At 23.9% G+C, this 16471-nt stretch overlaps 2 protein-coding genes across 5 annotated transcripts in view; both read left to right on the top strand.

Moving 5' to 3' along the window:
- LOC145840680 (uncharacterized) overlaps nt 1–4866 on the top strand; it is a 36795-nt gene extending 31929 nt beyond the window's left edge. For 3 of the 4 annotated variants that reach the window (XM_082948006.1, XM_082948004.1, XM_082948003.1), the window contains 2 exons: nt 2460–2586; nt 4576–4866. In XM_082948006.1, the coding sequence (XP_082804132.1) occupies nt 2460–2586; nt 4576–4764 (316 nt within the window). In that variant the 3' untranslated portion in view covers nt 4765–4866. Of the gene's footprint in view, nt 1–2459; nt 2587–4565 lie in introns of all 4 variants that reach the window. The other variant, XM_082948005.1, reaches the window with a different exon arrangement.
- A 10852-nt stretch (nt 4867–15718) lies between these two features.
- LOC145840381 (putative monothiol glutaredoxin ycf64-like) lies at nt 15719–16471 on the top strand. The gene has a single exon (XM_082947627.1). It carries the CDS (start codon nt 15752–15754, stop codon nt 16235–16237), a length of 486 nt encoding a protein of 161 aa, XP_082803753.1. The 5' UTR covers nt 15719–15751; the 3' UTR covers nt 16238–16471.

The raw sequence follows: 16471 nt of genomic DNA, 5'->3' as shown, positions 1-16471 counted from the left end.
ATCTGAGTCATATCAAATCTCGTCTAGTTAATCTTTTAAAAAACTTTCAATTAAGTTTATATAATATCGAAAATATTTTAATTGCAATTTGAATTAGTACTTAAGTTGATATATTTTTCTACAATTACTTTTACTTTATAAAAAGGAGTTTTTACGATCTTTTGCTCATAATTATAATTATTTTAAGTATAGTTTTTGTTTTTAAGTTTTTTTTAGTTGTTATTTTGTTTATGCTTACTTTTTTTTAACTCATTTAAATTAAGTAAATATAAAGTGATAATTTTTCAACATAAGTTTTAATTTAGTTGTGCCTGAAAAAATTAAAATGAACCAAATGGTAATACTTTTTTTTTATTATATAAACTTAACTGAAAGTTTTAAAAAAAGATTAACTAGACAAGGTTTGATCATCCTCGCCTGTGTAGTATTAACAACCAAGTATGTTTAAGTGTTAATGATTTTTTTCGCTCTAGGTCTAGGTAGATATTTATTAATGAAATAAAAGGTAGACGGTCAGTCGACATTATATGCTTTTTCGGTTTGTTAAATGACATAACTGTTTTAAAAATTTTATTCAGAAAGGTTATATCTAAAAATTGTTAATTTGTTATAAATCAAACAAAACTGTTTAGGTTCGCCTAATGTTTGTTTTAATTTCGTTATCGAAATAGGTCTGTGCAAGTTTTTAAGCTGAAAAGGGAAACTAACTGAATTTAATGTAGTACATAATAGATTACCTAACAACTGTACAACGTTTGCGTTAGACTTATAAAATAGCTTATAGACTTTAATATCTTTGTATCTGACTATTACATTGGTAAGGGTTTAACTTAAGAAAAAAAAAAAACGGTTAACGTTAAATGTAAATGAGATAAAGATTGAACTTAAATAGAGTTATAACAGCTTAAGAAAGCTACAAAACAATATTTTTAAAAGTTTTCAAACAGTTTATTAAATACGACAATCATTTTAAAACAACGGAAAATTTTAGACTTAAAAATTTCAACACACAACAGTTTTTTTGTTGTTAAACTATATTTTATACGGATTTTTCAACTAAATGATACAGCTAAAACAAATAACTTTATTTTCGATTTCGGGTTTAGTGGGTCGGTAATGAACCCATAGAAAAATAGGACATTTTGGCTTTTTATAGTCTGCGTAGCATATCTCAAAAAGTACATATATAAATTTTCCTATTTTTCTTTTCAATATTTTTCAGTGAATAAACTACAATAGTCAGTGTTTTTGTTTTTATATAAACTTAATATTTTTGGTTTATTGGCCATTTTTGGTTTTTCAGTTTTTGTCTTTATTTATAGTCTTCATACTTAGTCAAAAAATTATGAAAATTTAAGTTCTTTTTAAGTTCACTGACGAATAACGATATTTTTGTTTAAATATGAAAAAATAACATTTGTTTTTAATGTTACAGAAACTAAAAAAAAACATTTATAGACTCTTTTGTGGTTCATAATTTGCTTAGCATATAAAAAAAACTCAATAATGTTTTAAAGTTTAACAAAAGTATTTTTATTCGTCAGTAAATTTAGATTAAATAAAGAATTGTGGAGCAAGAAGACCCTGATTTCTTCTTATTCTAGAATGATTTTTGTTTACGTTTAGTAAATCTTATATAATCAAAAACAAATTAGATTTAAGCAGATTGATATAAAGAAAAAAATCAAAATAAAAAAGTTATTAAAAGTACAACAAATTGAAATAAAATTAATATTAAAAGTATATTTTAAGTAAAACTATATAAACACTAAGTTTTGTTTAAAACAGAAAACCAAAATTTTAATAAAATATCATTTTTGTGAAGTTTAGTTTGTTTTAAAAATAAATTCTGTTTGAAAAAATCGAAAAATAAAACAAAAAATGCTGATTGAGTTAGAAATGATCGGGGTAGAAGTGATCGGGTTAGATATGATCCTTTTAGAAATTATCCGGTTAGAAATGATCGGTTTAGAAACGATCGGGTCGGGTTATAAATGATTCGGTTAAAAGTGATCGGGTTAGAAATAATCGCGGCTTAGAAATGATCGGCTCCCGTTTACAGTTTGTATATACATAAGCAGTTTTTACATAAGTAGTTTTCACATACATGTACAAATTGAATGAAAACTATTTTTGTAAACAAAAAAAAGTCCACAAACTGAACTTAATCAAGTCAGTTATAAGAAAACAGCCAATATAGTAAGTATATTACCTACCTCTCGTTTAGTTACGGACTTTTGCTGTGGACACAATGTGCGTAGATTTGAGAGAGGTGAATGTAATTAAAACTTCCACAACTACTTATATTTTTAGTTGCTGAAATTGTTACTGTGAGTAAATATGGTAAAACTAACTTTTAAAATGCTCAAGTTTAGTTTAAAGATTTAACAAACTCTCTACACTCAATCAAATTGTTTTTTGAAGTATGAAGTAGGTTATTGATAAAAAAAATTCAACAGATCTGCTTTAAATAAGAACTCTAAATTAAAAGACGAAACAGAAAAGGAAAGAAAAGTATGGGAAAGTGAAGAACAAAAGTTACGAGAAGAAATTTGCTGTCTTAAAAAAGATAATGCAATGCTCATAGTTAGTTCTTTCCTACTTGAACTTTGTAAATACAGTGCACCAAATTAAAAAAAAAAGTTACAAGTTTATGTAGCTTTTTATTTTTTCATATGTTTATTTTATTTTCTTCTTATACTTCCAAATATAATCTTAATACTATTATTGTTAATTTTATAAGCTAGTTTACATATAGTAAAGTACTATAAGTTATACTATACATTTTAAATGCTAACTGTTAGTTATTAAATACATATTAAATAATTTATATAAGATATAACGTATAAGAGATTTTAGTCCTAATCATACAGATAAAAAAAAACGGTCGGAAAAACAAAACGGTTACATGAAAACTCAAATTCCGACAAATCAAAGTCTAAAAAAAGTTTTAAAAGATCCACAACTCAAATAGTAATACATATTTTTTTAAAATAAAATCCGTATGTAGGTCTAGTTTTTACATACAAACGCTTTTTTTTGTTCTTGTAAAAAATATTAAAAAAGAACTTTATTATATACTGGCAACTACTATATACTTAAACCTATTTTTAGCTATATCTCAAAATTTATATTAAATTTCGCAAGGAAAAAAAGTATTTAAAGTATTAATTCGACCTACATATGCTTTTTTTTTGAAATATATAACTTTTTGAGTTATGGACATTAGAACAGTTTTTTTAAGAATTTGAGTTGTCGGAGTTTGAATTTTCCTAATTTTAATAGTTGCGAACTTTATTTATACTTGATATTGATATTTTGTAAAGCTTTTAATAATTTGTTTAATTCACCACGTTTCGCTGCTAATAAATATAGTTGTTATAAAAATAGACTAAATAAAATCTAAATATTATTTTTTATTTTTAAGCTTTTTAACTTTGAATAAGCTTTTATTAAGTTTGTAATCCCCAACTAAATTGTTTGCGACAGATCGATTGTCTCTCGAACACTATTGGTAATTGTATTTTGTTTTCGTATGTTATGTTAAAACAATCATCTCTTGTTAATGCTTATTTATTTAAGTTTAAGTAGTGCTGAATAGTTTTAGTTTTACATACAAGGAGGGTAAAAACTAATAACTTAATAAATGTTTCACTTTGTATCTTCAAGTTTGTTGTAAGCTTAGCTTCATGTTTTAAGTCACTAGTTCAAGAATAGTGGTTTTAACCAAAACTAGAAATCAAGAATTTTAAGAACACGTTTATATAAATATTTTCCTGATTGAAACACAACAGTAAAGCATATGATGATATTATATACAATACTTGTAAAGTTGTTGGCTAATTCTGTAGTGTGTTAGAGTTTAAATTTGTAGATAATATCTATGGCCCTTTTTATGTCATTGAATTTTGTCCCATCCTCTATCTAAACAGGTTAGACAAAATTTATGGAAAATCATCTAGTCAAGTATCAATCATGGTAAACCTTCACAATTAACCTAAATTTTACATAGTAATTTTAGAATTAAAAATTAAGTACAATGCCAGTTAGCTTTTTTTTTACATTAAATTAAGCGTAAAGATACTTATTAGATAAATTGGTTGCGAGCTAATTAAAAAATTGTTGATGGACGTTCTTAAGCCTCAATTACTTTGATTTACAGCTCATCATTTTTTTAACTTGGTTTTTACACAACTACCTTCTAATAACTTAAACCTTGTTTTAAGTATTTTTAAGAATTTTATTTTATAAATAATAAGAATTTATTTTTTATTTGTGTAGTTGTGTTATAAAAACACTTTTCGAGCAGAGTATATCCAGTCAATTTTATTTTTTTTTACTAAAATCTGGCCTAAGTTTTATTTTATTTTTAGTTTATCATATTTAAATTTACACTCTTGAATTTAAAGAATGCAAATAATTGAAATTTTTCAAAATACTAAAAAAGTTTAAACTGAATATTTTTGACTATAGATTTTATTTAATAATATTGTTTTAAACATTATGTAACTTTAAAGTTAGCTTTTTAACTAAAAATATTAGTTTTTTATCAGTTTAAAATAAAGTTTAACACAGACATCTCTCCGACAACAGCCCACAATTCAAACAAAAGTTGGAAATAGTAATACATCTTCCAAATGTAAAAAAGTCAAATTTCTAGAAACGGTACCTAAAGATACCTTAAACATAGATACTCCGAATGAAATAAACAACATGCTGATTAATTTAAACAACTTGAGTGAAGAAATACTTAATTTTGAATAATTTTTATTTAACTTTAACTAGTTTACTTTAAATAATGTTTGACGTTTTACTTTATAAATCTTTTTTTAAACTTGTACTTTTTTGAATCGAGAATAAATCTATAGACCCATTGTTAGTTATTTTTGATTATGTGGAATTGATTTTTTAACTTTAAAAATGTACCAATAAAATTCATTAAAACTTATAAGCACCTGTGGTCAAACTTTTTTTAATTACATTTAATTTTTTGATATAACTTTTAAATTATTGATAAATATTTATAGTTTAGACTTTTTATACACAAAAAATTGTTATTAGTTGAACTTTTCCACGCGTAGTTGAATTATATTTAGTTTGTTTATTAGTACGCATCAAACTTTTTATTTTAGTTAACAATAATTGTACTGCTAACAAATTAACTTTAGTTTACACTTAACAGGGTTCATACAAGAGCAAGGATATCTTTAAAAGTTTATAAATTTAAATAGAATTATACGGTATAATATTATTAATCGTATAGAAAACTTCTTTTTAATGATAAAAAAGCTTTAGTTGAGACCTTAAATGTTAGAATAGATTATTTTAATAATAACTTGAACATAATTATAAATTCTAAGTCAACTTTTTTTTCTAAATCAACCAAGTTTAAATGTATAGAGTTAAAAAAAGCCACATTGGGCCTAAATCGCTTTTATCTGAAAAAAGGGAATGAAGTTTTGCTGAAAATCAATACTTGTAATTTTTTTTTGAACTTGGATGGAGAAATTTTCGTTAAAACAAAACTGTCAGACTATAGTAACTCTCAAAAATGTTTTTGCTCTGTTCTTTTTTCAAAGTATAGGCTTATTTTCAAATCAAGCAAGTTTACCTCATATTTTTATTATATTTATTTGTAACCGCTTGTAAATTTTTTGTAGATATTAATTACAATATTTTTAGTGGTATCTATAAAAAACAACATTCTAATTATTTAATGGAAAGTTAAAAGAAAAGTTTTATAGCGTGTTTTCGAAGAATACCTCAGCTGAAACTAAAAAAATGGGCATTTATTGAAAAAGTCTTGTTTATTTACTTTAAATACAATAAATTTGAAACTTTAAAAATATATCTAACACGTGCCAATAAATACTACAATTATTTAAAGTAGTATAAAAAAAACATATGTCCTTTTTTTTAGTTTACAAAAGAAAATTAAATAAAATTACTATATATTATCTAACAAAGCCTTAATATACTTATATTTAAACAATGAAGAAAGTTAAAAAACACTTTTGCGGTATAGTAGTTTTTTAATTACTTTTTATTCTTGTTTTCAAAAATATAAATTTTGACTAAGCAAACACCCTTCAAATAACCTCGCGCCAACCGGCATAATCTTGATTTTAGACGGACTATATAGAAAGATAAACACTTTTACAATCTATACAAAAACCTTAAATTTATGAAAGCTGATAAACATAATGACTCGATAAACTTTGTGAATGTTTGTACAAGAAAATTTTACTTTCTATGTTAAATCGTTCTTCTAAATTTTATTTTATATAATTTTGTTTGATGAACGACAAAAAAGCGCTCAAAATATTTGGTCTTAGGACCTGATGCATGAAAAAACCTTTCAGTTACCGAGTCTCACACCACTTGCATACCTTTTAACGTCTTGTCCAGGACAGGTTGTTATCGAAAAAGTTTTTATTCAACGATTGTTACTTTAGCTGACACAGTTTCTCCTTAAAGGATCTTCAGATAAATCTCTTATGTATTGAAATCTCTAATTCATACAGTTTTATAACTTAGATATAATGTTTTTTTTTTCTCATCTAATTCAAAATGTTTATTTTCTCTAATTGTAATTATGTTATCGTTTATTCGCTTTAAAAATATAAAGTTCAACAATTTCAAACAGCTAGTAGTTGAACTAAACAAATTCATTAACAAGTTAAAAATTACAATAAAAATTGCACACACAAGTATTAGGTAATTTATAAAACCTAAGTTTTTTTTTTGCTTTAAATGTACTTAGTTTTGTTTTATACCGATATTGTATTTAAGAAAGTTTGATAAAAAAAATTTTCAAAAATATTATTTGTTATTTAATGTACTGTGTTGAATGCTTTGTTTTGTTTTTCAAAAGATATAATTATTTTCAAATGTCTAACATAAAGTTTTAAAGTTATTAAACTTATTAAGGTTTTACTTATTATTTTGAAGATAACTTTAAATAAAATATTAACAGTAATTAATTTTTCATTGAAAACCTCTCAATTATTTTTTTCGTTTTAAAAGGCTAACATATCTGATTTAACGTTTAAACAAACTTGAGTTTTTTAAAAGTTAGTTGTCAAAAAGTATATAGTAAGTAATACTAACTTAATTAGTAAAAAAATATGAACCACCATAATTTAAAAGCTGCTTAGGTATTTTGATTTTGCATTGGTTGGTGAAAAATTTCTTCTGTACATTAATATTTTTTACTTACGAAATGAAAAGTCAAACAAAATTTATAAAATAAAAAACTAAGAAACTTTTAAATAAGATGGTGTTTAAAAGAGAGCAAAAAAAAAACTTAAAAGAATTAATTTTTTACTGCGATGTTGCTTTGGTCAGAGCTCATAACTCTAACAAAAGGATAAACTAATTTGATAATTATTTAACATTCTGTTTAAATAGTTGTTATTATTTACACTTAAGTTTTATCTTGTTACAATTGCATTAAATCAGAAAACGATGATAATAAGTATACGAAAAAATCAATAAAATGTTAAAACTTTTTACTTTGATTTTAATCTTTTATCGTTAATAATATTATAAAATTTATTTTAGTCCATTATTTTATTTAGTATAAAGTAAAACATCTATAATATATTATATGTACAGTATAACTTTTTAAAATTAAAATGTTTAACTGTACAACTAAGATTAAATTAAGAACTGTAGGTAAAGCTACTTCTACTGGATTTAAAAATAAAACATTGCACAATATTATTTAAAAACATTTTTTGATCTAATTAATTATGTACATCTGTATAATATCATTGTGTTATTAAGTCATCTTTGAAAACATATATGTAATACTTATTATAAATATTTTAAACAATACCATTACAAATAACTTGAGGTTTATTTACTTTTAGAATTTTTAAACGTATTGTAATAAATTTAGTCTGTACTTAGAAAATGTACTGTTTCAAAATATGTTGTAAAATATATAATATATTTTTAAACAATCATATTAAATTAATCATTAATAACTTAAAGCTACTATAATGTTTCGACATAATGTAGTTTGTATTTTAGATTTTTCTTCAAGGTGTACCATTTTGTTTAACTACTTTACTTCAATTATTTAATTTAGTTATCTGTTACAATAGTATGTAACATTATTTTTAACATATAATCATATTGTGCTGTTATTTCATTAATTAAATCTGACAAACTTCTATAAACTTTATTTTATGAAAATTTAAGTTTTGATTTGCATCAAACTGCACAACATCATGCGATTAACTACAAAATATACTTTTTGTATAAGTTTGTTACAATAAATATGTATTTAGGAGTATTTTTTTTAACTTTTATAAATTAAAATATTTGCTTCTTGTTAAATAACAGTAGTTTTTATTTAATTTTTTTATAATTAATTTATAAGTTTTGAGAAAACAAGTTTTCTTTTTAATTATTTAATTTTTATTAAAATAATTTTTTATAAACAAAATTGTCCTGCTTCTATATTATTACCAAAAACCTGAAATGTTATAAAAATCAGTATTTAAAATTAATTTAATTTTAACAAGGCTCAAAATTTGGCAAAACTGAGAAAAGCCCTTAAAATTATTTTCTTTTTAAAGAAAAAGCTCATATTTCTTTTTTAAGTGTGTTTCAACATAAAAAATCAAATAATTATTAAACAAGATTACAAGAGATAAATATTAATATTTTTAGTGTTCATTAGTGTAAAATTTTAATGAAATTAATTTAACAACTATTCTACTAAATTAAGTAAACAAGCTTTTAAGTTTTGTTATCGATTACTAAACTAACCGTATTTATTATACAAGTTAAAAGTATTTATAAAAATATAAATTTAGAGCATTAGTGAGTTGTTTTGTTGTAAAAAACAATAAATTTAATCAAAAATTTTATTTGAAAGACTTTTATTTAAAATTAATTAAAAAAAAATTAAATTTTATTTAAAAACCCTAAACTTTAATGGATAAAAAAATTACCGAACACTTATTGCTTTAGAAGTTAGAACATATTAATAAAAACAACTTTACTTGTTCAACTTCTAGATAAATTTTTATATGAATGAAGCATTTTTTATCTCAAACATAAAGTTTAAACAATTTAATTTTTTCTTAAATAGCTATACAAAAAATTATCAAAGTTTCACAGAAAAAAAGTTTAGAATAGTTAACAAAAACTTTTATGCTTGAGTAACTGTCTGGTGATTTGATTATAGAAATCTCCGTGGACCATTTTCAATCTTAACATAAATTGAAAAGTATTAACTTTTTATCTTAAACTTGCACTTACTTTCAAAAAAAAGATATTTTTATCCTATGTATTTTTTTAAATGTCCTGGACTAAATAACCGAAAAGTTTATTCGTAAGTCAGGTCCTTGGACCAAGTTTTGAGCGCTTTTAATTCGTTCAGTAAACAAAAAATTGGTAACAAACTGAAAAGTTAACACAGCCAAGCGTTTTATAATTATTCTTTTAGCCTTAAACGTCCTTGTCTAAATAACTATTTTCAAGTTGAGCTTAGGGAATTTTATTGAAAGCTACATTTTTTAGACTTACCTTATGAAGAGTAACATTTGCAATTTAGAATTAAAAGAATTAAGTTTATTGGAAAGTTGTAAACTTCAGTATATTTAAACATACTCCTAATATTTTAAATTGAAATAAAATAAGTTTCATCATATATACACATAAAGTATTTCGAAAAACACAGACAAACTATTTTGTGTTTTGGGGGGGTAAACACCCTTTTTTGGTTTGTGATCTTATTTTTTATAATTTTTACTAAGCTACAAGATGCCTTTTACAGATTTTAAAAATTCAAAATAATTTTTGAGATATAGCCGGTCAAAGTCGGAGGCAACAATAGGAATCTAATGGGAGGCACAAACTAAAGAGGCAAATAACTAGAAATCACTAAAAATCTAGCTCCTCCTACGTTTTTTGAGATAACTACCTCAAATTTTCAGGAAATGTTCCTTGCAATATTTAAAAAATTCTGTCGTAACAAAATTGAAAAAATTAAAAAATAAAAATTTTTGTAACAAAAAAACTAGAAAAAAACTGTTTTTTTTTTGTTAATTTTTCAAATAAAATTTTTATTTAAAACAAATTCTTTCCGAAAGAATTTTCTAAATATATCAAGGAACATTTCCTGAAAATTTGAGGTAGTTATCTCAAAAAAGGTAGGAGAAGATAGATTTTTAGTGAAATAGTCTATTTTTGCCATTTTAGTTTGCGCCTCCTATAAGAAACCTAATGCTGCCTCCGACCTAGACCGGCAATATATCAAAAATTATTTTGAATATTTTAAATCTGTATAAAGCATTTTGTAGCTTAGTAAAAACTATATAAAAAAAGATCAAAAACCAAAAAAGGGTGTTTACCCCCCCTCCCTATGCCCTTTAAAAATATTAAAGAAGTTAAATTTGCATATATAATTGAAAGTACTTTCAAGTTATTCTATTTGTCAATAAATCTCTTTCATGTGGGGAAGAAATAACTAAATAGTATTTCAAACTTTAAATGTGAAAAAACAATTTTGTTACTTAAGGCCATAGGGACATAGAAGCCATTTTTGACCAAAAATAACATATAGACTTATATTATAGTAAATTTCATAATCTTTCAGATGTTTTTTTTAGATTTTAAAAATATTAAGTAACTTTTTTATATGACCGGTTATATAAAGGGTTGTCTTTATAAAGGGTAACTTTAAAGCCGTTTTTCTCAAGTTTTTAAAAACAGGCTTTAAAATCTATCTTCTCCTTCATTTTTCAAGCAATCTTCTTCAAATTTTTAGGAAATGTTCCTTACATTATAAGAAAAAAACATTATTTGTGAATTTTAATAATTTTAAAAAATAAAAGTTTTATGACAAAAAAAAAAAAAAGTGATTTTTTATCAAAAATTTTTTTTTTTTCAAAAAAAAGGTATTTTTACTTGAAATTTTTTAAAGTCACAAATAACTTTTTTTTGTTATTTTATAAAGAATAGACTGTGAAAGTTTGAAGAAAATTGCTTAAAAAATGAAGGAGGAGATAGATTTTGAATGCATTAGTCTTTTTTTGCCGTTTTAGTTTTTCCTTCCCCATAAGGAACCTGTTATGCAGCCCGACTTTGGCCGGTCATATCTCAAAAACTAATTCGAATTTTTAAAAACGGTAAAAAGCAACTTTAAGCTTAGTAAAAACTCTATACAATAAGATTAACTTGTAAAAAACATGGCCTACCCCCCTATGGCCTTAATTTAATTAACTAAACAGTTAATTAACTTGAAAACGCAGCTTAACTCTGATTATTGTTTTTAAGAAAAAATAGTCAATTTTGGGCAGTAAAAATTTTGAAACTTACACTAGATATTCTTGAGTTGCAGATGAAGGGCAAAAAAAAGGTCTTAGGTGTTTTTATTAGTAATTTTGAAACTTAGACTAGATTTTCTGGTTATTAAGTACATAAGGTATGCATGCATTTTGATATTCATTATTTATGTATTGATATTTGCTTAATACCAGGGTTAAATAAATAGACTTCATCACTAACTGTAAACCCTGGTGTCTTTATTATACAAAAAACTGATGTCATTTCAATTAATAATGACAATTTATCTGCTAACTTAAAATTTTTTTAAGCTGTTAATTATCTTAACGTTTGCAGTTAAAATATTTTTACAAGTTGAAATGACATCATCTTCTTTTGTAATAAATTAACTAATCTATACAGTTAGTAATAAAGTTTATTAAGCAGATGAAATAACAAATATCAATGATAAAATAATGAATATCAAAATGCATGCAGACCTTTTGTACTCAATAATTGATATTCTTGAACCTCAGATAAAAAACAAAAATGATTAAAAAAAAATCTTTTTAAATGGTAGTTTTTTGAGTAGTCTTGTTCGAGGGGGCAATAGCTATTTTAATTTCTTTAAAGGGGGCCATTTGAATAAAAGTTTGCTAAACTCTAGTTTAATGTCATGTCCAGGAGAAAGTAATGTGTACATTACTTAAATAAACTTTCTTTATTATAATGTTAAGGGGCAGCAGTACTTAAAACAAACTTTGAACTATTCTCAGGCACTTTTTGGTTTTATATTATATTTATTTAAAAAATACAGTTATTACCTAGCATGATGTTGCATCACTATTAAGTTGAAAACATCTAGTTAGCTTTATATTCATATTTTTATTTGATGTATTTCTTAGCCATTAATTATTCACACTATATTGCCTTTAATAGTTATTTATTCTACAATTTAATTTATATATTTATACAGGGTTGCCACTCGGTCAGGAAAAGTCAAGAATTCAGGAAAAGTCAGTAAAATTAAAAAAAAAATAACAAAAAACAGGAAAAAATGAGGGATTTTGAAAAAAGTCAGGAAAAGTCAGGAAACTTGATAAAATAAAAAAAAAAGTCAGATTTTGTCAGTTTAAATTTACAAAATTCTTTGTTTTCCAAAGCCTTCAAATGGTTAAAATTAATTAAAAGTCCTTTAAAGTCAGAAAAAATTCAAAAATTTCCCTAGACTTTTCCCTAGAAATTTACAAAAATATTTAATTTTATTTCCAATGCCTTCATCTGGTATGTAAAATATCCTTTACAAAACTGCAAAAATTTTCTATTAACATATTGAACAAGCAAATTTTGTAAGCTTTTTAGTATTGATGATCTGTAGCAAGGACACTTCAAACTGTGATATATACATAAAAGTTTATCTAGCATAATTTTAGAATCAAAGTGTTTTTTGTTTAAGTAAATAATTGAGTTCTTTATAACTAAGCAGATAGTTTAGTATGTTATGTAACAAGTTAATGTATATACTTTACCTCTTTATATTTTTTTTAAAGTTGTTTAAATTTATAAAATAAGTTATAAGAGAGGTATATGCCAAGATTAAGTTCAAAAATCATTGGTCACCCAGAATGTTGTTTTCTAGTTGACTTTTAATTAATCTAGAAAAGTATCAATCTCATATTTTTTTTTACTCTTTGAAATGATTAACTTTTTTTCTGGGCAAAGCAAGTGTCTTGGTTACCATAAAACCTGGATTATGAAAAATTTAGGAAAACCCTGAAATTCAGAGCAAAAATCACTAAAAAACCTGGGATTCTAAACAAATTTTATATGTAGAGAAATTTCGATTTGACAAAGAAAACTATCTTATAGAAATTTTTATTTATTTGTCATTAGTTTATTTTATTTAAAAACTTATTTAAAGTAGCACTACAGTTTCTTATTAATCTTGTTATACTATTTAAGACAGTTTTTTACTTTAAACTAAGTTTTATATTAAAGTAAGACCCAAAAACTTGTATTTTTAAAACATTGAAGAAATTTCTCAAAAACCTTTGGCAACTCTTTAATCTCTGAAGCTAGTTATTTTTTGCTTAAAAGAGTGACAACCCAGCTGGTTTGAAACTTTTTACAAAAGTTATATGAACTATTCAAGTTGTTTAACTTCAACTTTATACTTAAAGCTTTCATATAAGGACCAAAATCAGTTTTTATAATAAAAAGTTTCTTTACCATCTTTTAATTTGTTAATTTTTTCTTAAGTTTACATATAAGATTTCATATAATGACCAAAATCAGTTTTTATAAAAAAAATTTCTTTACTATCTTTTACCTTATCATATTTTTCTCAAGTTTACTAACATATTTAGACTACTTGTTGCGTAGTAACCCCAACAAAAACTTGCTATAGTTTTATACCTTATAATTATTCTCTATTATTTACTTACAGAAACTTCAATAAAAGAAGCTTTTAAATTAACATATAACAAACCATTAGGAAAAAAAAAAAAGAAGAACTTGAAAGTTTAAGTTATATTACGCAAATGAAGTTATTACATATTAAAGGTATTTTTATGTTCCAGTTATCTTTTAAATTTTCTTTAAAGTTAACATAAAAAAAAAATTCTGAGAATGCCAGACAGATTTTTAATACTGTTAGGGTTTTAAACATGTACTTATAATAAATGAAAACGGTCATTTTTGCACGAGAGTAATAAAACAGAAGAAAAAACTAAAAAAAAAGTCACTGACCAAGGGTAAGGGTTAGAAGTAACAGTAAAATTAAAAAAATAACTGATAAAAATAATTATAAAAAAACAAAAAAATTAAATAAAATATTAAAAAAAAAAAAAGCTACTTACCGAGGGTTAGGGGTAACAGTGATAATAATAAAAAAAATTCAACTTGTGCAAAATGTCTCTGTGCAAAAGTGTTTCCGTGCAATTTTATCCCTTTGTGCAAAAGTAACTTTGTGTAATTTTGTGCCCTCGTACAAATTTGACAGCTAACCAGGAAAAACCTGGAATTTTAACAATTTTCACATGTTCAGTAGTAAAATTTTGATTTTACTCAAAAAAACTATCATATAAATAACTAATTTTTGTCATCATTGAAATTTTTTTTTAGTAAAAAGCATATTAAAGTAGCTTTACTGTATCTTTTCAATTTTTTTATATTACATAACACAGTTTTTTACCTTAAACTTAACTTTAAACTAAAAATAGGCCCAAAAATGTGTACTTTAGAAAACCTGAAAGAAATTTGGAAAACCTGAAAAAAAATTTTAAAAATGAGTGGCAACCCTGAATAGACCCAAAAATGTGTACTTTTAAAAACCTAGAAGAAAATTGGAAAATCTAAAAAAAAATTGAAAAAACAAGTGGCAACTTTGTAAGTACCACTTGCAACTAATAATAAATATATTTTTATTTTAAATTTTATTAAAGCTTTAAGCTTTACATTGTCAAAACTCCGATTTTTATAATAGTTTCAAAGTCCTTAAAAAGTGTGCCAGAGGTGAGCTTTACAGTTTGGAATCAATGCTCATAGAAAAAGAAAACTAAATACGCAAGTTTCTAAAAATTAAAAAATAGCCCTTCTAACAATATATTATGGGCATAGGGGGGTTAATACCTTTTTTTGAAATTTGATTTAGTTTTATATAGTTTTTACTAAGCTACAAGATGCTTTTTACAGATTTAAAAAAATGTAAATAATTTTTGAGATATAGCCGGTTAAAGTCGAAGGCAACAATAGGATCTTTATGGGAGGCGCAAACTAAAAATGCAAATAACTAGAAATTCCTAAAATATAGCTCCTCCTATGTTTTTTGAGATATCTACCTCAAATTTTCAGGAAATGTTCCTTGATATATTTAGAAAATTCTGTCAGAAAAAAAAAAAATTAAATTTTTATATAAAAAACACAAAAAAAAACAGTTTTTTCTGTTTAGTTTTTATATAATTTTTAATTTTTTAAGTTTTTTAAATTCTTTTATTATCATGATTTTTTAAACTACGTACAACTACGTCATAGTTAGTTTAATTTTTTAATATCTGTAGTCAAAACTGTTTAACATTTCATCTATCTTTTGAAAAAGAATTAGTGATAGATTTAAAAAGCTTTGAGTTTTATAGAAAAAATTTGAAAATGAAAATATATTTTGTTAAGTTGAAAGTGGTACTTAAAAAATAATTCAAATTTTTACTGAATTAATAGGAATAAAATTTAAAAGTACATAAGATATATGTTTAACTTATTAAGTTTGATTATCACATTTTGTACTTCAATTTTTTAACACTAGTATTTTTCACTACACCATTTTCAAATATTAGATTATTTTGTTATAAATTTTTAAGAGTCTTTAGAACACTTTTAATTACTTTAAAAACTAATGCTTGCTAAAATTAGTTTTATTAATGTTTAAAATGAAGTATTTTAGTAAACAGTTTATTACAGTAATTAAGTAAAAATGTTTCATTGTCGCAGTCTTGTCCAACGAGTTCAGTTTAAAGCTGCTAAGTTTTCAAACAACTGTTTAAAACAACTAACAACAACTAAAAGTAATCAGCTGAATACCAACATTGAGTCAAAGCCATTTCAATTTAGACATTTTTGTGTAGATACTGGAAGTTCTGAGCACATTAAAAAACTAGTTGACAGCAACAAAGTAGTTCTTTTTATGAAAGGAACTCCTGATGAACCAATGTGTGGTTTTAGCAAGGCTGTCGTTCAAATACTGTCAATGCACGGAGTTGAATATGATTCACACAACATATTGGAAGATATGAATCTGAGAAGTGGAATAAAAACATTTAGTGACTGGCCAACTATTCCTCAAGTTTATATCAATGGAGAGTTTGTTGGAGGGTGCGATATTATGCTTCAAATGCACCAAAATGGAGAACTTGTAGATGAATTGAAAAATGTAGGAATTAAATCAGCTCTTGTTGACTAGTAGACTATACTATTAGACTATCTATTAGGTTTTAAAGTATATTTATAAACAATTAGAATAGTGAATGTTATAAAAAGAGAATTAAGCAATAATTCAAATTTATTAACTGAAATGCATGCTGATTTTATTTAGGAACTTAAGAGCCCAAGATAGTTTTATATATATTAGTATAATTTATTAAAAAAATTTATTATAAAACAAAAACTATATATTTTCAAAATTTATTTGATTCAG

Source organism: Thalia democratica, chromosome 7, assembly GCF_965202585.1.
Source record: "Thalia democratica chromosome 7, ktThaDemo2.hap1.1, whole genome shotgun sequence".
Classification (NCBI taxonomy): Eukaryota; Metazoa; Chordata; class Thaliacea; order Salpida; family Salpidae; genus Thalia; species Thalia democratica.
This window is presented reverse-complemented; position numbering and strand designations above follow the sequence as displayed.

Excerpts from the sequence above, each read along its gene's own strand:
- LOC145840381 (XM_082947627.1), top strand. The coding sequence starts at position 15,752 with ATGTTTCATTGTCGCAGTCTTGTCCAACGAGTTCAGTTTAAAGCTGCT.